The sequence below is a fragment of the Podarcis cretensis genome, assembly GCF_951804945.1.
Source record: "Podarcis cretensis genome assembly, chromosome: 10".
Classification (NCBI taxonomy): Eukaryota; Metazoa; Chordata; class Lepidosauria; order Squamata; family Lacertidae; genus Podarcis; species Podarcis cretensis.
Genome location: NC_137179.1, coordinates 515,443 through 535,756, shown reverse-complemented (window position 1 = coordinate 535,756; position 20,314 = coordinate 515,443). Strand labels below are relative to the sequence as shown.

The following is a 20,314-nucleotide window of genomic DNA, read 5'->3' as shown; positions in this document are numbered from 1 at the left end:
AGAGCAGCTGCCTTTCCTGTGAGAAAACAATTGATTTGAAAAGGCTGTATTCCAAGATCATGCTGCTTTATTAACAATGGTTGAGGATTATGAAAGGTGGTGATGCATTACTATCATTTGATGACATTCCTTTTTCATTTCCTAAAAGTTGGGAATATGGGTAGGGGGCGGGGGAATGTAGGAGATGTTGATATAAGACAGTGCTAATGGCATTTGATGTGCTCTCTTTCCCTTTCTTCTCTTCCTTGAAACCCAAACAGGACTTCCTTTCCTCCCACTCTGAAGAAGGTGATGGAGAAGACAGTCAAAACTTCAGGGGATGGGGCACCTTTCGTTTCATTAGGAATAGAAATTAAAATGTGTGAAATATGGAATATGCTTCATTGAATTAGCACACATAGCTCACATCGACTCCAAGAGAGGAGAAACCATTGAAAGGTATGGAGAGTGGGAAAAGTTTCACTGATAGTGGAAAACATAGAACACATCAGCGGACTCACATGGGCAAGAAAGTATTCCAATGCAGGGAGTGTGGGAAGAACTTCAGTCAGAGACGAATCCTCAATATACACCTGCGGACTCACACAGGGGAAAAACCATTTAAATGCATGGAGTGCGGAAAAAGCTTCCGTCAGAGTGGACACTTAAGTGCACATCTACGGACTCACACGGGTGAAAAACCTTTTAAATGCATTGAGTGTGGAAAGAGCTTCAGTAAGAGTGGACACTTAAGTTCACATCAACGAACTCACACTGGTGAAAAACCATATAAATGTATGGAGTGTGGAAAGAGCTACAGTAAGAGTGGACACCTCAATAAACATCATCAGACTCACACAGGGGAGAAACCATATGAATGCAGGGAGTGTGGGAAGAGCTTCAGTCGGAATGGAAGCCTTAAATTACACCAGCGAACTCACACTGGTGAAAAACCATATAAATGTATGGAGTGTGGAAAGAGCTTCAGTCAGAGTGCACACCGCAATAAGCATCAACGGACTCACACAGGGGAGACACCATTTAAATGTATGGAGTGCGGAAAGAGCTTTAATGATAGTGGAAACCTTAGAAAACATCAACGGACTCACACAGGGGAAAAACCATTTAAATGTATGGAGTGTGAAAAGAGCTTTAGTGATAGTAGAAGCCTTAGAATACATCAACGGATTCACACAGGGGAGAAACCATATAAATGTATGGAATGTGGAAAGAGCTTCAGTTTCGATGCAAGCCTTAGATCACATCAACAGACTCACACAGGGGAGAAACCATATGGGTGTATGGAGTGTGGAAAGAGCTTCAGTAAGAGTGGAACACTTAGAATACATCAACGGACTCACACAGGGGAAAAACCATTTAAATGCATTGAGTGTGGAAAGAGCTTCAGTCGAAATGGATACCTTAAAACACATCAGCGGACTCACATAGGGGAGAAACCATATAAATGTATGGAATGTGGAAAGAGCTTCAGTTACCATTCAGGCCTTAGATCACATCAACGGACTCACACAGGCAGGGGGAAACCATACAAATGTATGGCGTGCGGGAAGAGCTTCAGTCAAAAAGGAGACCTTAAATTACACCAGCAGACTCACACAGGGGAGAATCCATTTAAATGCCTGGAGTGCGGAAAGAGCTTCAGTCAGAATGGAGACCTTAAAACACACCAACGGATTCACACAGGGGAGAAACCATATAAATGTATGGAATGTGGAAAGTGCTTTAGTATGAGTGGACACCTCAATATACATCAACGGACTCACACAGGGGAGAAACCATTTAAATGCATGGAGTGTGGAAAGTGCTTCAATCAGAGTGGAAACCTCCGTATACATCAACAGACTCACAAAGGGGAAAAACCATTTAAATGCATGGAGTGTGGAAAGGGCTTCAGGCAGAGTGCACACCTTAGAAGACATCAGCAGACACACAGAGGAGAAACCATTTAAATGTATGGACTGAGGAAGGAGCTTCAGTCAGAGTGGAACCCTTGATTTAGGTCAACAAACTCACACAAAAGACAAACCTTATAAATATCAGGAAAGTAGATAGAGGTTCAGTCCTAGCGGAAGTTCTAAATCAACAGACTCACAGACAGGAAGGTTAGGAGTTGAAACCCTACAAACCATCAACAAACTCAGAGAGGAGAAGCAGTTTAAATGAAAATATTGCAAAAAGTGCTTTATTTACAAAGGAGTGTTTAAGGAACATCCAGGGACTCTCACATGGAAGAACCCATTTGGATGTCTGGAGTGTGGGACGTCTTCCTCTCAGAGTCCACTCTTTTCTTCACAGAAATGAACTCAGGAGAAAATCAGTCATTAACACATGTTGTGTATGCGAAGTTCTGGTATTTATGTGTAAAACTGTATAGTAATGAAATATAGAAGGCAATGTCAAACAATGTGATTATAATCTAAGATGTAAAGTACCTTTTGATAGAGAAGGGGAGAGGGTGTATCTGGATTGCTGGTGGTCAGTGAGGATTAGGGCTGGGCGATATATTGTCCAAACTGGTTTCTAGACCACATCGTGATAACCTTCCAAAAACAATTGATATGGCAACACCCCACAGATCGCAGTGTGTGTTTCTGGGATGCTCATTTGCCTGGAAGTAGGCGGTAGAAAGCTTTTCTTCGTGATGCCCCTGCAGATGCAGAATTACCGATTCCCCCCCAAGACGACAGGAAGCGAAACACACACCTCCATTGCCCTGTGTCCTTCCAGCCTCTTTCCTCCCTTGCTCCCTTCTGCCGGTTTGTGTGCCTGACCTGGATATCCTGCATGCTGTATTTTTTTACTGCTGAAACTGGATTTGCTCTCAGGAGCTACGTTTTGTGTCTCACTGGGGACCCAGTGAGAACTGTATGCTTTGAAAGCTCAGTAAACTATTACTGAAGAAGTCCTGCCTATGTGTGGGTTTTTGACCTCAGTGTGGGACTTGCTCTACACGTGGCCCCTACCCTGCTGCTACTTGGCTCAGGCCCTGGAGTTGCTCTACTCAAGCATGCAAGACGGTTTTTGCACCAAACTCTGTCATCCCCCCACCGCATGATCTCCAAGCACTGATTCTTCACCCAAACGTCATCCCTGCCTCCTAAGCATTCTGAAGAAAACTGATAATACTGTAAGTTAATGGGTGATTTCCCCCCAAGCCTAATTGCAAGAGGGGAATGGAGGGGCTGCACGGACCAGGGAAGTCTCCTGGGGGGCCCATCTTCACCCCATGGGGCAACCCCAGAACTCCTGCTTATTCTGGGGTTTGGGGAAGATAGTCCTTTTCCATAGTCCCAGAAGTTTTTATTCAGTCATGCTACTCGGGAGTTTTCCTACCGGAGGACCACAGTGCTGTGGCTGCTGTTGTTGTCATGGACTGGCTGGTGAGGGGGGGGGGAGGCACCAGCTGGGGACCCACAAGGGAAGAAGGCTCAGATCCTGGGGACTGGTGGTGGGATGAGCAGAAAGTGGGATAAAAGGGAACTGCCATCAGCAAACTTTGCCCCCTCCCTGCTCCCTCCTAAGTCTAGATCATTTGTGAACAAGTTGAAAAGCCGCAGGTCCCAATACTGATCTTGAGGAGACTCCGCTTTCTGCTCCTCTCCTGTCCGTTTACTTTCTTGGTGTTTCAGAAGGAGGGCTGCCTCCAACTGGGGAGGCACATTTCTTCTAGGGACACATTTCTGGGGTCCCCACGTTGCCCCCCAGCCTGGCTCCACTCAGCCAGGGCAGTTGCATTTTGTTTCGCTGCAGGTGAACTTTTCCTCTGAAACATGGGGTCTTAAAGGAACTTCATGGGGGGGGGATCAGTGAGAAGGAGCTTATGGAGCCTGTGCTGCCCCTCCCCACCTGAAAATTTCCTGAGCCCCTCCCCTTTTCATTTCTATGACTGGGGGTCCCGCACAGCCCTCAGGACACCTCAATATCTTGGGATGGGGAGCTATTTTGTCTGCTGAGGGCAGGGACACAATCCTGTCTCATTGCGGGTGTCTAAGGCTTTTAGGTAAGAGGCTCAGGTGGAGAAGCACTGAGGAGGAAAAAATCCTGGGGTGCTGATTTCCTCCGCTGCCCAGCTCCCCAGGGGGCCACTGTTAGGATATAGTTGCGATCCACCTTAAAAGGGAGCAGCTGTTGTGTGTCACATGCCTATTTACTTCCAGCTTCTGCTGGGAACTTCCGTTTTGTATATAGCTTTTGTACTCTGGCTGTTTTCCTGGACACGGAGGCAAGCAGTCATGTTTTTCCTTGGTTCTGAACCTGCTGTGACCAGCTCCCCTCTCCCCTGGTCTCCCAGAGCACACAAAGAAACCCTGTTCAGACCCCATGAGTTTGCATATGATATTAACAGGTGTTTGGTTCTTTTTGTCTCAACATGCATCCCTTTAATCTTGTTGACAATGAACCGTACTTATTGCCCATTCAGCCTGTTTGGAGAGATCTTTTCGGAGCTCCTTGCAATCCCTCTTTCTTTGAGCAACTCTGAACAATTTACGGCCTTCAGCTGAATGGGAGTGGGCAAGGAAGCCCCACACTCACTCTGGTTGGAGGAATAGGGTCAGTGACCCCTATACTCAAAGGTGATGGCCACTTCCGGAATCCAGGAAGGAATCACCCCACCCTGGTCACACGCAGCTGGGCTCACTTGCCAGAGCCACCTGGAGGGCATGACTACAATAGCCATCATCCCTGACCACTGGTCTTGCTAGCTAGGGATGATGGGAGCTGTAGTCCAAAAGCAGCTGGAGACCCAAGTTTGGGAAACCCTGTTCTCCCTGAAGGACAAAGGGGGGTTCAGTTGCATCAGAGCGTCAGGTGAGCCCTGCAGGATCAGGCCCAAGGGGCCCCTGTCCTCCCAGGGGCCAAGCAGGGCAGCACTTGAGCACCAGAGAAGGGGGGAGGTGCATTTCTTCTAGGGACGCATTTCTGGGGTCCCCACGGTCCGTCCCAGCCTGGCTCCACTCTGCCAGGGCAGCTGGTTTTTGTTTCACAGCAGGTTTCTCAATTCCAAAGACTCCTACTTTGTGACATATTTGTGACTTATCAATGATTCTGTTGGAAGAGTATTCTGGGAAATGGGCTCACTCGCTGAATCATCACCTTGTTGTGGTGAGTGGGCTTGCACCATCCCGATGGATTTCTGAGGTGTTCACAAAGTAAAGGAAGGACTGAACTCTGATTAATAAGAATACACACAGAGGGACCAGCTGGTTAAAGGGGTACAGGTCGGAGCTAAACAGTACAAATTGAGAGCATTTGCAGATGATCTGGTACTTACATTACAAGAGCCGGAATCTAGTACTAAAAGGGTCTTAGAAATAATTCAAGAGTTTGGTCAAGTAGCAGGATTTAAATTGAATAAGTTAAAAACTAAGGTCTTAGAAAAAAACTTGACCCTGATTGAAAGAGAGAGGTTCCAGAATGAAACAGGTTTGACTGTGGTTAAGAAAGTGAAATATTTGGGGATCAACATGACAACTAAAAATGGGAATTTATTTAAAGATAATTATGAAAAATGTTGGTTGGAAGTGAAAAAAGACTTAGAAATTTGGTCAAATTTGAAGCTTTCCTTGTTGGGTCGAATCACAGTTATAAAGATGAATGTATTGCCGAGAATGCTGTTTTTGTTTCAAACATTGCAAATTGTGGACAAAATGGATTGTTTCAGGAAGTGGCAGAAAGATATTTCTAGATTTGTCTGGCAGGGCAAGAAGCCCAGAATAAAATTTAAGATTTTAACTGATGCAAAGGAAAGGGGGGGGGGGATTTGCCCTGCCAGACCTCAAACTGTATTATGAATCAGCAGCGTTCTGCTGGTTGAAAGACTGGCTGCTTCTTGAGAACACAGACATTATGGACTTGGAAGGTTTTAACAAGTTTTTTGGGTGGCATGCATATCTGTGGTATGACAAGGTTAAAGCTCATAAAGCCTTTAAAAATCATATTGTCAGGAAAGCATTGTATAATGTTTGGATTAGATACAAAGATAAAACTCCAAGGTGGTTGTCGCCAATGGAGGCGAAGGCTCTGAAAAAGCTTAATATGGAGTCCAATGGCTGAAATATTGGGAAATTTTGGAACAAGAAGGGGACAAATTGAAATTGCAGAGTTTTGAGAAACTAAAAGATAAGGTGCGAGACTGGCTTCACTATTATCAAATAATGGAAGTTTATAAGATGGACAGGAAAATTGGCTTCCAGGTGGAAAAATCGAAACTGGAGACAGAACTGTTACAACCTAAAACTAAGATTCTTTCAAGAATGTATAACTTGCTGTTGAAATGGAACACTCAGGATGAAACAGTTAAATCTGCCATGATTAAATGGGCACAGGACATAGGTCATAACATTTTGTTTGCTGACTGGGAAAAATTATGGACCACCGGTATGAAATTTACGGCATGTAATGCCCTAAGAGAGAATATTATGAAAATGATTTATAGGTGGTACATGACCCCAGTCAAGCTTGCTAAAATTTATCACCTGTCTGATAACAAATGTTGGAAATGTAAAGAAACTGAGGATACATTCTTTCACCTTTGGTGGACGTGCCCGAAGATTAAGGCTTTCTGGGAGATGATATATAATGAACTGAAAAAGGTATTTAAATATACCTTCCTTAAGAAACCAGAGGCCTTTCTCTTGGGCATAGTCGGCCAATTGGTATTAAAGAAAGATAGAACATTTTTTATGTATGCGACAACAGCAGCAAGAATACTCATCGCAAAGTACTGGAAGACACAAGATTTGCCCACCTTGGAAGAGTGGCAGATGCAAGTAATAGACTATATGGAATTGGTAGAAATGACTGGCAGAATCCGAGACCTGGGAGAAGAATCGGTGGAAGAGGACTGGAAGAAGTTTAAAGACTATCTACAGAAACACTGCAAAGTTTATGAATGTTAAAAGGATGTTGGATATGAAAATAATATGGCATTCGTGATACAGTGTGAAAAAACATGCAAAAATGTAATAGAAAAAAGGTGAATGACAAAAGTTTTATTATGTCAAAGGAAAATAATATGTCAAGGGTATTTAAATATAAGGAGGAAAGATTGGAGACATAATAGAGTGATTTTAATAATTAGAAATGATTTTTGAAAGAGGGTTAGGATTTGCTGTATTTGATTGGATAAAGAGGAACACAAAAAAGGGAGGCGTGAGGAAGTCAAGAAAGAAAGTTAATCAAGTATGAATTTAAAAGCTGGAGTTTTTACCTCTTTTTTATTATTGTTAATTTTATTTCTTCTGTATGTTGTTTTTTTCTTTGGATCTGCTTTATGTGCATAAAAACTTAATAAATATTTTTTTTAAAAAAATGAAATAGTAAGGAGAGCAAAACAGCAGCCCTGTCTGACCCCCGTCAGCCCCCAGACTCCCCCAGTCACGTGGCAGGAGATTCATCCTGAGCCCCCCCCCCTCCGTGAGATGGGTATGACATCGTGGATGATCCAATGATGATCCCCATGATCCAAGAAGACTGGTCCAAAGAGCAGATTTCTATGCCTGAATGAAACGGGTCTGTGATGCTGGATTCTGGAGTCAAGAAATCCGCCCTTTCCAGTGATCTCTCCGGCTGGCCCGGAAAAGGCAGCGAGCAGGAATCCTCAGGCATCCCGACGGACAGACAGACTTGTCATGCTGCCAAAACACGAACTCGGACTCTGATCTGATTTCCATGCAGAACTCATTTTGTGACAGTTACAGAGAGGTAGCCGTGTTGGTCTGCCATAGTCAAAACAAAAAATTCCTTCCAGTAGCACCTTAAAGACCAACTAAGTTAGTTCTAGGTATGAGCTTTCGTGTGCATGCACACTTCTTCAGATACACTGAAACAGAAGTTTCCAGACCCTTCTATATAGTGAGAAGGTGGGGAGGGGTATTACTCAGAAGGGTGGTGGGAATGGGTGATTGGCAGATAGCTGTGATGAGCCTGTTGACGACTCTTAACGACTGCAATAGGTCTTACAGGAAAAAGAAAAGGGTGAAAAGGTGAAAAATGGCTTTGTCATGTATAATGAGATAAGAATCCAAGGTCTTTGTTCAGACCAGGTTTCTCCATGGTTTTAAGTTTGGTGATAAGTTGCAATTCAGCAGCTTCTCTTTCCAGTCTATTTCTGAAATTCCTTTGTAATAGAACAGCTACTTTGAGATCTTGTATAGAATGTCCTGGGAGATTGAAGTGTTCTCCTACTGGTTTCTCTGTCTTGTGATTCCTGATGTCCGATTTATGTCCGTTTATTCTTTGGCGTAAGGTCTGGCCTGTTTGTCCAATATAGAGGGCTGAAGGACACTGTTGGCATTTGATGGCATACACAATGTTAGACGATGAGCAATTGAATAGTCCCGAGATGGTATGTGTGATGTTGTTGGGGCCAGTAATGGTGTTGTCCGGGTGTATGTGGCAGCAAAGTTGGCATCTGGGTTTATTGCAGGCTCTGGTGCCAGTGTCTGTGTTAAGTCTGGTAGTAGTATTATTGTGGGTTAGGAGTTGTTTAAGATTGGGTGGCTGTCTGTAGGCAATGAAAGGTCTTCCTCCCAGAGCTTGAGAAAGAGAACTGTCATTGTCCAGGAGAGGTTGTAGATCTCTGATGATGCGTTGTACTGTTTTAACTTGGGAGCTGTATGTGATGACTAGAGGTGTTCTGTTATTTTCTTTTTTGGGTCTGTCTTGCAGCAAATTCTCTCTGGGTATCAGTCTGGCTCTGTTGATCTGTTGCCTAACTTCATCTGCTGGGTATTTTAGTTCTAAAAAGGTTTGCTGTAGATCTCTTAGGTGAGAGTCTCTGCCTGTAGAATTGGAGCAGATGCGGCTGTAACGTAGTGCCTGGCTATATACAATGGACTGTTTGGGATGTTTGGGATGGTAGCTAGAGGCATGTAGATATGTTTGTCGGTCAGTTGGTTTACGGTATAAGGTGGTGTCTATGCGCCCATCCTGTATTTTTATAGTAGTGTCCAAAAAATGTATTTCTTGCATAGATTGATTCATTGTTAGGTTGATTGTGGGGTGAAAATCATTGAGTTTCTGGTGGAAGGTGTCCAGGGTCTGTTGACCACGTGTCCAGATGATAAAAATATCGTCAATGTATCTGTTACGGTAAATTCCGGGTGCGGAGTTGCCCTGCCACCCAGCTCGTCGGACGGAGTCCGCGGGTCCTAGCGGAAGAAATGAGTTCAGCCGGAGACGGAGCAAGATGCGGAGATCCAAGTTTATCGCGCAGCAGGTTCAAGGCGAGATTGAACAGTGAGAAAGGGGTGACATGAGTTTTTGAAACTCCCTCCATGTCCCAGAATACAGTGCAGAAAACGTCACGAATACATCACAAGAGGTGGGATTTCACAGATCAGCACTTCAGGAAAGTGAGTGGGGGTTTACACAGATCATCACTTCAGTAAGGTAGGTAAGGCTCAGATCAGCACTTCAGTAAGGTAGGTAAGGTAGGGGTTGCATAGATCAGCACTTCAGTAAGGTAGGGGTTGCACAGAGTAAAGAGATATGCATAAACGTTTCCTGAGTACAGGTGATGGCAAGACAATGGCACAGATATGCATCGCCCGTTACCTAGCATTGCCCGGAGGAAGGGCTTGACTGGACCATCTGACAGGATTAAGGTTTTCCTGGGTACGTGACCTGTCGGTTCGAGGATTATGGCGCTGAGAGTAGCATCATGGAGTCCGGAGGGAATTGAGTAGAATGACGTTAAAATGGAGAAGATCGAAGCTTTGGCTGATTTTATATTATTTTCTGAAGTTTTCGGCTTCTTGCCGGTCAAGTGTATATTGTATATTAAAAGCGGAAACAAATGGATACAATGTAACAAGACTTTGACAGTTTTACAAGGTCGCTAGTTTCGGTTCCATTGTTCTAGCAGCGGGGAGCCGTCAACAGCTTGTCAGGAGGTTAAATGAGGCGTGCAAGAACTCCCTGAGCTAGCTCTTGCAGGGGAATGCACGTTCTTGATTGGCTAAGGCGCAGCCATTATAGTCAATGGGGAAAACAGTACGATACAGTCTACTCATGTTAGAGATAGGGCGAACAAGACTTAAGAAGGAAGGGCTTATTTCGCCCGTATATAGAAGGAAAGGATATTATTTATAAAGTCAAGGGGTTGTGCAAGGGGTTGTTGCTTGTGCAACAGTGTGGGGGTTCAGGAGTCACGGCAGAGCTGGGCGCCGTCGAGGTCATCGCCTCGAGCCCCTTACTCAGGAGGAGGAGGAGTGAGGAAAGGTACCCCCCCTCTCCTTCTGTATCAGTATCGCAGGTACAAGAGAGGTTTGAGTGGGTAGGAGTTTAGGAAACGTTCTAAATCTGCCATGAAGATGTTGGCATACTGTGGGGCCATGCGGGTGCATGGACTTGTCTGGACACGTTTGCCAAGGTTAACCCCTCCCCTTCGAACTGTATTCTGGGATGTGGTGGGAAAGTTTTAAAAGTCTTTGTCACCCCAACCTCGGCGTTCAAAATTTGCTCTTTGAACCTATTGTGCCTGAGCAGCCTCACACCTAGATTTTTCCTTAACAGGCTCCTTTTCTGAGCCTCTTGGCTGTTGTGCCTGGACGGGGCCTGTGTCCAGGGTCCTTGTCCTGGCCTGAGTCAGAGGCTGGGGTGGGGAGCTGGGATTTTCGGGGGGAGTCGTTTAGCTGCCCCCCTCCATTCCTGGTTTGAACAGCACCAAGACCTAAAACACGGAGGGATCTAAGCTCGTGGGGTGGGGGAGGGGAGGATGTTGCAATGCAAACCTTGTAGGCGGGACGGGACCCACTTGGCAGCTGGATCTCCGGAACCTTCTCTCCCCCCCCCCCTCAATTCTTTCCCTCCCCTCCCGGCACCTGCTCCTCTCACCCCGCCCCCACAACCCCAGATCCCGCCCCCAAACATCCCACCCCTTCCTCCTCCTCCTCCATTCCGGCTTCTGCTCCAGGAATGGGGGGGGTGAGCCCCCCCCCTTAACCTCCCTTCTTCTCCCGGAAGTGGAGCTTCCACTCCGGATTGCTGCTCTGCCCCACAGCTCTAGGGGGGGCCGCTTTTGGAAAGGGGAGGGAGGAGGCAGGGGACCCCCCCCCCCCGGATGTTGCAGGAAAGGAGAATCGGGAGCGAGGAGAAAGAGGTAAAGGGGTCGCGGGGGGGGGGGAGGAGAAGGAGAGGGGAGTAGAGGACCCAGAGACCCCTCCAGCTCCCCCAAGCGCCTTCCGTGGGGCCTGGATCACAGCACGCGTGCTGCGAAGGGGCGGAGATGGGGCGCCCACCCACGAGGACTCCCTGGGGCGCGGAGAAGCTGGCCAGAAAGGGTTAAGGCGTGCGGGAGGCGCCTGGATAGAGACCCCCCTGTCCCTCCCCGGCTCGTCTTGGGGGGCCCCTCCGAATGGAGAGATGGGGGCGCATGGCGAGGGGTGACCCGAGCCAAGGGGGCCTTTGGGTGCAGGGGAGACCCCGGGAGAGAGGAAGGGGGCCAAGGGTGGGGGGAGGAAGGGGCACCCCCGGGGCAAGGAAGCACAGCATGGGGGGGGGGGAGATAGGAGGACCAGTCTTTGGAGAAAAGTCTCCCTCTGGCTTCCTTGGGGAATCTCGGGGGCCGCCTTGGCTTCTCTCTCCCGCCCAGGAATGGGCCCCCCCTTCAAGGCGACCAGAGAGGGATCCCTGGAAAGTGGGGGGTCCATTCCCCACACCCCTTTCTTTCTGCAATCTCCATCCTCTTCCCACCCCATAAGCCCCTGCCCTGTCCAGACACAGCCATTCTGCCCAGTCCACCCACTGGTCCCCCCCCCCCGAGAGGAGAGGAAATCCCCAGAGGAAGAGGGGAGGGGGGAGGCCTTCTCAGAATCCCACCCAGGAATCCCACCCAGGAAGCAGCCAGAAACCTTTTCCTCTCTCTCAGGCTTCCATCTTTAAGACTCTTTTCCACTGAGAGTGAGGATAATGTACACCTGTCATCAGAAACAGGGGTGCAGAGTCCATGGAATGGCTCTCAGGATTGATATAGAAGTTGCACCTCCAAATCATTTCTGTTCCTTTTATTCTTTGTAGGCAATGTCAGAGTGACTGACAAGCCGAGATACAACCCATCAGCATCCGATGACAGCGACTGCATGAATCTTCCCAGTCAAAGGACCCATTTTCCTGATAGACAGTGCCTGGGGCTGGAGGCTCTACACACCGGGTGTGCCTGTGCAGGCCAAAGACTGCCAGTATTTATTTATTTTTAAAGAATAGTTATTCGTATTTCAAAAATAGTACAAAAACAAAAAAAGAACAAAAAAGAACAAAAATACAAAACTAAAAACAATTAATTTTTTTAAAATGATATTTTATTAAGTCTTAGAGAAGATTAACAATCAACAAAAATTACAAAAACAGCAAAAAAACAAACATCAAAAATGCAAACAAGACAGAAAGAAAAAAGAAAACATAGAAAAAGATTTAACATAAAAAGAAGAAAAACTCTTTTTCAATTTAATAACCTTTAAAACCTTATTTGCTTTACTTCCACCCGCCTTCCTTTCTTGTATTCAACTTTAAAAAATTATTTCAGCAAGCTCATTCATGATTCATTTTCATCCTTTATCCCTCCCTTCGTACTCTTATTTATCTTAGTCACTAGAACCCCTTCATTTCATTTTCAATGCCTTCAGCATTCATAAATTTTACAATGTTTTTGTAAATAAGCTTTAAACTTCTTCCAATCCTCTTCCACCTGCTCTTCTCCTTGATCTCAGATTCTGCCGGTCATTTCTGCCAGTTCCATATAGTCTATTAGTTGCATCTGCCATTCTTCCAGGGTGGGTAAGTCTTGCGTCTTCCAGTACTTTGCAATAAGTATTCTTGCTGCTGCTGTAGCATACATAAAAAATGTTCTGTCCTTCTTTGACACCAATTGGCCGACCAAACCCAGGAGAAAGGCCTCTGGTTTCTTCAAGAAGGTATACCTAAATACCCTTTTCAGTTCATTATATATCATTTCCCAGTACGCCTTAATCCTTGGGCACGACCACCAAAGGTGAAAGAATATTCCTTCAGTTTCTTTACATTTCCAACATTTATTATCGGGCAGGTGATAAATTTTTGCAAGCTTGACTGGGGTCATGTACCACCTGTATATCATTTTCATAATATTTTCTCTTAAGGCATTACATGCCGTAAATTTCATACCGGTGGTCCATAACCGTTCCCAGTCAGCAAACATAATGTTATGACCAATATCTTGCGCCCATTTAATCATAGCAGATTTAACAGTTTCGTCCTCCATATTCCATTTCAACAGCAGATTATACATTCTCGACAATATCTTAGCACTGGGGTCTAGCAATTCTGTTTCCAACTTTGATTTTTCCACCTGGAAGCCATTTTTCCTGTCCGAATTATAGGCCTCTCTTACTTGAAAATAGTGTAACCAATCCTGCACCTTGTCTTTAAGTTTCTCATAACTCTGCAATTTCAATTTGTCCCCCTCCTGCTCCAAAATTTCCCAATATTTTGGCCAATTCGATCCCATATTAAGTTTTTTCAAGGCCTTTGCTTCCATAGGTGAGAGCCACCTTGGGGTTTGTTCTCCAAAAAATCTTTGTATCTGACCCAGACATTAAACAATGCTTTCCTGACAATATGGTTTTTAAACGCCTTATGTGCTTTGTCCTTACCATACCACAAATATGCATGCCTTCCAAAGACATTATCATACCCTTCCAAATCAAGAATATCTGTATTCTCAAGAAGTAGCCATTCCTTCAGCCAGCAAAAAGCTGCTGCTTCATAATATAACTTAAAGTCCGGCAGGGCAAACCCCCCTCTATCCTTTGCATCAGTAAGTATTTTGTATTTTATTCTGGGCTTTTTGCCCTGCCAGACAAATCTAGAAATTTCTTTTTGCCACTTCTTGAAACAGTCCATCTTGTCAATAATTTGTAACGTCTGAAACAAAAACAGCATTCTTGGCAATACATTCATTTTAATAACCGCGATTCTACCCAGTAAGGAAAGCTTCAAATTTGTCCAAATTTGAAGATCTTTTTTCAATTCTGACCAACACTTCTCATAATTATCTTTAAATAAATTAACATTCTTAGAGGTCATGTTTACCCCTAGGTATTTGACTTTTTTCACCAATATTAGACCTGTTTCTCCCTGAAACCTTTCCTTCTCAATCGGCAATAAATTCTTCTCTAAAACCATTGTTTTTGATTTATTCAATTTAAAACCTGCCACCTGGCCAAATTCTTGTATTATTTCCAAAGCTCTTTTAGTACTAGGGATTGGCTCCTGTAATGTCAATACTAGGTCATCTGCATAGGCTTTAAGTTTGTAATGTTTAATGTTTAAACATTAAACATTACAAAACTAAAAACAATTAAAAACAGATAAAATTTCTAGATTTGTCTGGCAGGGCAAGGAGCCCAGAATAAAATTTAAGATATTAACTGATGCAAAGGAAAGGGGGGGACTTGCCCTGCCAGACTTTAAACTTTACTATGAATCAGCAGCATTTTGCTGGTTGAAAGATTGGCTGCTCCTTGAGAATACAGACATTTTGGATTTAGAAGGTTTTAACAATGTTTTTGGGTGGCACGCATATTTGTGGTATGACAAGGTTAAAGCACATAAAGCATTTAAAAATCATATTGTCAGGAAAGCATTGTTTAATGTCTGGATAAGATATAAAGACATACTGGGAAATAAAACTCCAAGGTGGTTGTCGCCAATGGAAGCAAAGGCTTTGAAAAGACTCAATATGGAGGCCAAATGGCCGAAATACTGGGAAATATTGGAACAAGAAGGAGACAAATTGAAATTGCAGAATTTTGAGAAATTAAAAGATAAAGTGCGAGACTGGCTTCATTATTATCAGATAATGGAGGCTTATAAATTGGATAGGAAAACTGGCTTCCAGGTGGAAAAAATCAAAATTGGAAACAGAACTGTTAGATCCCAAAACTAAGATACTTTCAAGAATGTATAACTTGCTGTTAAATTGGAATACGCAGGATGAAACGGTTAAATCAGCTATGATTAAATGGGCACAAGATATTGGTCATAACATTATGTTTGCTGACTGGGAACAGTTGTGGACCACCGGTATGAAATTCACGGCATATAATGCCTTAAGAGAGAATATTATGAAAATGATATACAGGTGGTACATGACACCAGTCAAGCTTGCAAAAATATATAAATATATAAAGTCCATCTTGTCCACAATTTGCAATGTTTGAAACAAGAACAACATTCTAGGCAGTACATTCATCTTTATAGCTGCGATTTGACCCAACAAGGAAAGCTTCAAGTTTGACCAAATTTCTAGATCTTTTTTCACTTCCGTCCAACATTTTTGTGATGGGATAATGAGCTGCTTGTGCGTAAAAGCTTGATCCCTCAGAGCTTACTCAGTGTAGTAAAGCTCTGCCTTGAGCGGAGCCCTTTGGCATGGCTCCGTCAGTCGCTGGTAGAATCTGACAGTGGGCGTCTGCGGAAACGTTTCCAACATAAAAGCTGTTTAACGGAAACGCGTCTCCTGGATTCTCTGCGTGACAGTTTCCGGCGAGGGATGGGGGTCCTTAAAGGGGGTCCTGATACCTCCTCACTGTTCTCACTGGAAGTATCCCAGAGCCTCCCCTCCGACTCCCTTTCCCTTGGAGCTCCTGCTCTCCCCCTACTGGTTCCCTCTTCTGCTGAAGTGTCTCTCCTATTCTCCTGGAGCCTTCCCACCACCTGTTCTTCCGATGGCAGTTCCCTGACATCCACCTCCCCCCCAGGGCCCCCTTCACCCCCTCCCGCCTCTTCTCCTACTGGCGGCGAGGATGGAAAGCCCCGGAAGGAACTCTCCTCATCCTCAGAGGATTCAAACACTTCTAGCCACGGCTTTCCGTCTCTTTCCCCATCTTCCTCTCCTTCGTCAGAATCTGTTTCCACCTCCACCCCTGACTCTGGGAACCCTTCAAACTCCCCTTCCTCATCTGTGGTCCCGAAGTGTTCCCTCCTAAATCGTGCCACGGGTTGTGGTTTTCTTGGGAAACGCCGATGAAACGTTTCTATTAAAATCTCGTCATTGACTTCCTCTGCCGGTACCCATGTGTTTTCTGACTCTTCCTCCCCCTCCCATTCTACCAAGTATTCCACCTGATTTCCCTTCCACCTGGAATCAATGATTCCTGCCACATCCATGTTGCGTTCTCTCTCTTCTATGACGGGTGTCTGGGTGACCTCCCTCTCATGTTCCCCCCACTCACGTCCCTCTCTGTACGGCGACAGTAATGACCTTTGAAATACTGGGTGCAATTTCATGTGACTGGGCAATCGGAGTTTGAATGCTACTGGGTTGACCTGTTGTATGACCTCAAAGGGTCCCAACCGTTTGGGTCTCAATTTCTTACACCCTCCCTTGAACGGCAGTCCTTGGGTGGATAGCCACACCCGGTTACCCACCCTTATGGTTTCGCCTTCCCTCCTATTTCTGTCTGCTTGCTTCTTATATTCTTCTTTGGCTTCCTCTAAGTTGAGTTGGAGCTGACGGTGGATCGCTTCCATCTCTTCAACAAAATGTTCCGCTGCCGGTACACTCCACCTCTCCCCTCCTTCTCCTGGAAATGCCCGAGGATGACAGCCATAATTTGCCAGAAAGGGATTCATCCCTGTGGACACGTTCTCCGCGTTGTTGTAGGCAAATTCTGCCAGAGGTAACTTGTCTACCCAATCATTTTCTCTGTCCTTTACATAACACCTCAGGTATTGTTGCAAAACCCCATTTGCCCTTTCTGCCTGCCCATTTGTTTCTGGGTGTCTTGCGGTGGAAAAACTTACCTCCACGTGCAGCAAGCTCATTAGCTTCCTCCAGAACCTGGAAGTAAATTGTTTCCCTCTGTCGCTGACAGCTCATTAGCTTCCTCCAGAACCTGGAAGTAAATTGTTTCCCTCTGTCGCTGACCACCCTCAAGGGGGCGCCATGCAACCTGAAAATATGTTTTACAAACAACTTTGCAGTTTCTTCCGCTGTGACTGCATGTGAACAGGCTATAAAATGGCACATCTTAGTTAATAGATCCACCACCACCATGACAGCTGTTTTTCCTCTGGATTTTGGCAGATCTGTCATAAAATCTATGGATACCATCTCCCATGGTCTTTCTGGTGTGGGTAAGGGTTCTAATAGCCCCGCTGGTGCCAGCCTCTCTCCTTTTGCTCTCTGGCACCTGTCGCATCCCCGGACATACTCCCGTACGTCTTCCCTCACCTTGGGCCACCAAAACTCCCTGGTAACCAACCACATGGTTTTGTGCTGCCCGAAGTGCCCCGCCGTGGGGCTGTCGTGTAACTGTCTGAGCACTCGGCCTCTTAGTTCCCCATCTGGTATGTAGAGTGCCCCTTTGTAATACAATTTTCCGTTCTTTTCCTCAAAACCCCCTGTGTTCTCCCCTGTTCCCCTGAGTTCCCTGAGCTTTTCTTGGGCGTATTCATCGTTCTCGGTACCCTCCACTAGTTCTCTTTGCCCCACCAATGCCGCCCCACAAACCCAGTGGTCCTCGAGGATGATATGTCTTTCCTCCGCCGCTCCCTCCCCCTCCAAGTACTCAGGTTTTCTGGAGAGAGCGTCCGCCCTGACGTTCTCTGGCCCTGGCACGTAGCGAATTTCAAAATTGAACTTGGAGAACTCTTGCGCCCATCTTACTTGTCTCTGGTTCAGTACTCGGGCCGTACTCCAGTATTCTAGATTTTTGTGGTCTGTCCGCACTTGAACCTTGTGCTGCGCCCCAATCAACAGGTGTCGCCATTTCCGAAACGCTTCATGGATGGCGAGTAATTCTCTGTCGTACACTGTATAGTTCCTCTCGGATTTGTTCAACTTCCGCGAGAAGAAGGCACATGGTCTCCATTCTGACGTATCTTTTCCCGGCTGTAGGAGCACGGCGCCCACCGCTCTGTCTGACGCGTCGGTCTCCACTCTCATTGGCTGCTGCAGATCCACGTGTAAGAGTTGCTCTTCCGAAGCGAACGCCCTCTTTAACCTTTCAAACGCTTGCTGCGCTTCTTCCGTCCAGACAAATTTCTTCTTACTGCTGAGACAATCCGTGATGGGCGTCGTTAAGTGGGCAAAGTTCTTGATGAACTTCCGATAGAAGTTTCCGAAACCCAAGAACCTTTGCACGTCTTTCTTAGTTTTCGGTGGTTTCCATTCCAGTACCGCTTGAACCTTACTAGGATCCATGGCCAGCCCCTTGTCTGACAACCGGTACCCCAGGAATTCCACCTCTCTGGCGTGAAACTGACACTTCTCCAGTTTCACCCACAGCTGGTTTTCTTGCAGTTTGCTCAGTACCTCTCGTACATTTCGCACATGCTGCTCCTCATTCTCTGAGTACACTAGTACGTCATCTAAGAACGCTGCGCAGTTCTTGTAAAGCAATGGTCCTAGGACGTGATTCATGAATGATTGAAAAACGGCCGACCCCCCCTGGAGGCCGAAGGGCATAACGAGGTATTCAAAGGCCCCCAAAGGGGTAAACATAGTGGTTTTCCACTCGTCTCCCTTTCTCATACGTATCAGGTTGTACGCCCCCCTTAGGTCCAGCTTGGTAAAAATCTTCCCTTTCCTCACCCTGGTCAGAATGTCATCGATCCTGGGCATGGGGAAAGCCACTGGTTCGGACACAGCATTTAGGGCCCTGAAGTCTACGACCAGTCTCGGTTTATCTGTATTTCTTTTGTCCACGAAAAACACTGGGCTACCCCCCACCGCTCGTGACTCTCTGATGAACCCTCGCTTGAGGTTCTTGTCTATAAACTCCCTTAACTCCTGCATCTCCCTGTCTGACATTGCATACAGCTTGCCCACTGGCAATTGTGCTCCTGGGAGTAAGTTGATTTGACAGTCAAAGGGTCTGTGCGGGGGTAGTTTATCTGCTTCTCTTTCGCTGAAGATGTTAGCCAAGTCGGCGTATTGTCGTAGTACCCTCCCTGGGTCTGTTACTTCCATCCTTGCTAACGTGGCTTGGGTGCCTACTTGGCTCTCCCTCTCCGTGCAATATGCCAGGCAATGCGCTGACCCAAAGGAAACCACCCTCTGGTGCCATCCCACTAGCGGATCATGCAGCGCTAGCCAGCTCATTCCCAAAATAATGGGTGCTCCTCCCAAGGTGGCTATATTAAACGCTATCAGTTCTGCGTGCCTTGCCACCCTCATTATCATGGGGACCGTCTGCTGGTTAACAGCTCCTCCCAACAACGCCCTCCCATCAATCGTGGTCACCTGCAGAGGGTTATTCAAGGGGATAGTCTGTATCTGGTGTTCGGCTGCAAACTCCTTACTCATAAAGTTGCAGGAGCTGCCTGAGTCCAATAGCGCCTTCACCTTTAGTGGGTGTCCGTTTGCCAGCTCTAGCAACACCTCTATTACAAGAGCTGGTCTTGGGGGTTCTGGCGTGGGCACATTCACTGTTCCTTGGCCTGGCTGCTGTGCCCCGATGGTGGCAGCCAGGCGTTGGCTTTTACTTGCTCCTTAGCTCCTTCTGCCTCCTCCCCAACAGCTCCCGCCATCCCTTGCCATTCCTTTCTTTGCGGACAAACTCTGGCAAAGTGACCTGGCTGTTGGCAGAGAAAACATTTCTTGGCGCCTTTTCCCTCCTTCTTCCGCCCTTCACTGGGGTTTGAAACTGCGCGCGCGCTGTTCCGATTTCCATCGGCTCTGCTGGCAGGGAAGGCTGCTCTGGAATCTCTGGAATGTGGAAATCCCTCCAACGCTCCCCTTTCCCTTCCCGCTTCTCCAGGGCTCTGGCCTCCTGGCGTGCTCCTATGGCCAGCGTGGATTTAGTCAGATGGTCCATAGACTCCGCCCTGGGTGCCCGGGAAAGTTCTTCTTTCACTGCCGAAGATAGTCCTTCTTCGAACAGCATTTGTATCGGTTCCGCTGACAAATCCCAACCTAATTTATGGATCAACATGGTGAACTCAGTCCAGTACTCTCGGACAGATCGGTTCCCTTGTTTACACGCCATTAACTGTCTGCGCGCCACTCCCTGCTCAATCTCGCTGGAGAACATCAGATCCATGGCACGAAAAAACTTCCTTGTGTCCCTTAGGGCTTCATTATTGGCTGCCATTAGGGGCCTCACCCAGTGTTTCACCCCTCCTTCGAGATGGCCAATCACATACGCAACCCTCGATTCCTCATCAGGAAAATCATCAAACTGCAGATTGAGGGCATATTGCATCTCTGTCCTAAAGGCTTGATAGTTCCTGGGATCACCCCCAAACTTCTGCACCAGTCCAGGCACCTTCCTCGAGAGTTGGGTGGCTTTCCCCTTTTCTGCATCATGAGCCCTCCTCTCCTCAAGCC

At 46.3% G+C, this 20,314-nt stretch overlaps 4 protein-coding genes across 14 annotated transcripts in view; 3 read left to right on the top strand and 1 right to left on the bottom strand.

The window, feature by feature from the left end:
* Nucleotides 1–20,314, bottom strand: part of LOC307224976 (uncharacterized protein) — a gene marked incomplete at its 5' end in the record, with an annotated part of 128,027 nt that overhangs the window by 13,445 nt on the left and 94,268 nt on the right. The window lies entirely within an intron of this gene.
* Nucleotides 1–20,314, top strand: part of LOC307225007 (uncharacterized protein) — a 74,430-nt gene that overhangs the window by 923 nt on the left and 53,193 nt on the right. For 2 of the 3 annotated variants that reach the window (XM_079992572.1, XM_079992570.1), the window contains exon 1: nucleotides 10,899–11,104. The exons of the other annotated variant lie outside the window; for it this stretch is intronic. The gene's annotated coding sequence lies outside the window, so the exon portion shown is untranslated. Of the gene's footprint in view, nucleotides 1–10,898; nucleotides 11,105–20,314 lie in introns of those variants that run through there. 3 annotated transcript variants of the gene reach the window in all.
* LOC307225037 (uncharacterized protein) overlaps nucleotides 1–20,314 on the top strand; it is a 155,562-nt gene that overhangs the window by 101,698 nt on the left and 33,550 nt on the right. The window lies entirely within an intron of this gene.
* LOC307225063 (uncharacterized protein) overlaps nucleotides 1–20,314 on the top strand; it is a 90,330-nt gene that overhangs the window by 55,849 nt on the left and 14,167 nt on the right. The window contains exon 2 of the mRNA XM_079992758.1: nucleotides 261–3,464. Coding sequence (XP_079848884.1) covers nucleotides 441–1,949 — 1,509 coding nt within the window. The 5' untranslated portion in view covers nucleotides 261–440 and the 3' untranslated portion in view covers nucleotides 1,950–3,464. The remainder of the gene's footprint in view (nucleotides 1–260; nucleotides 3,465–20,314) is intronic.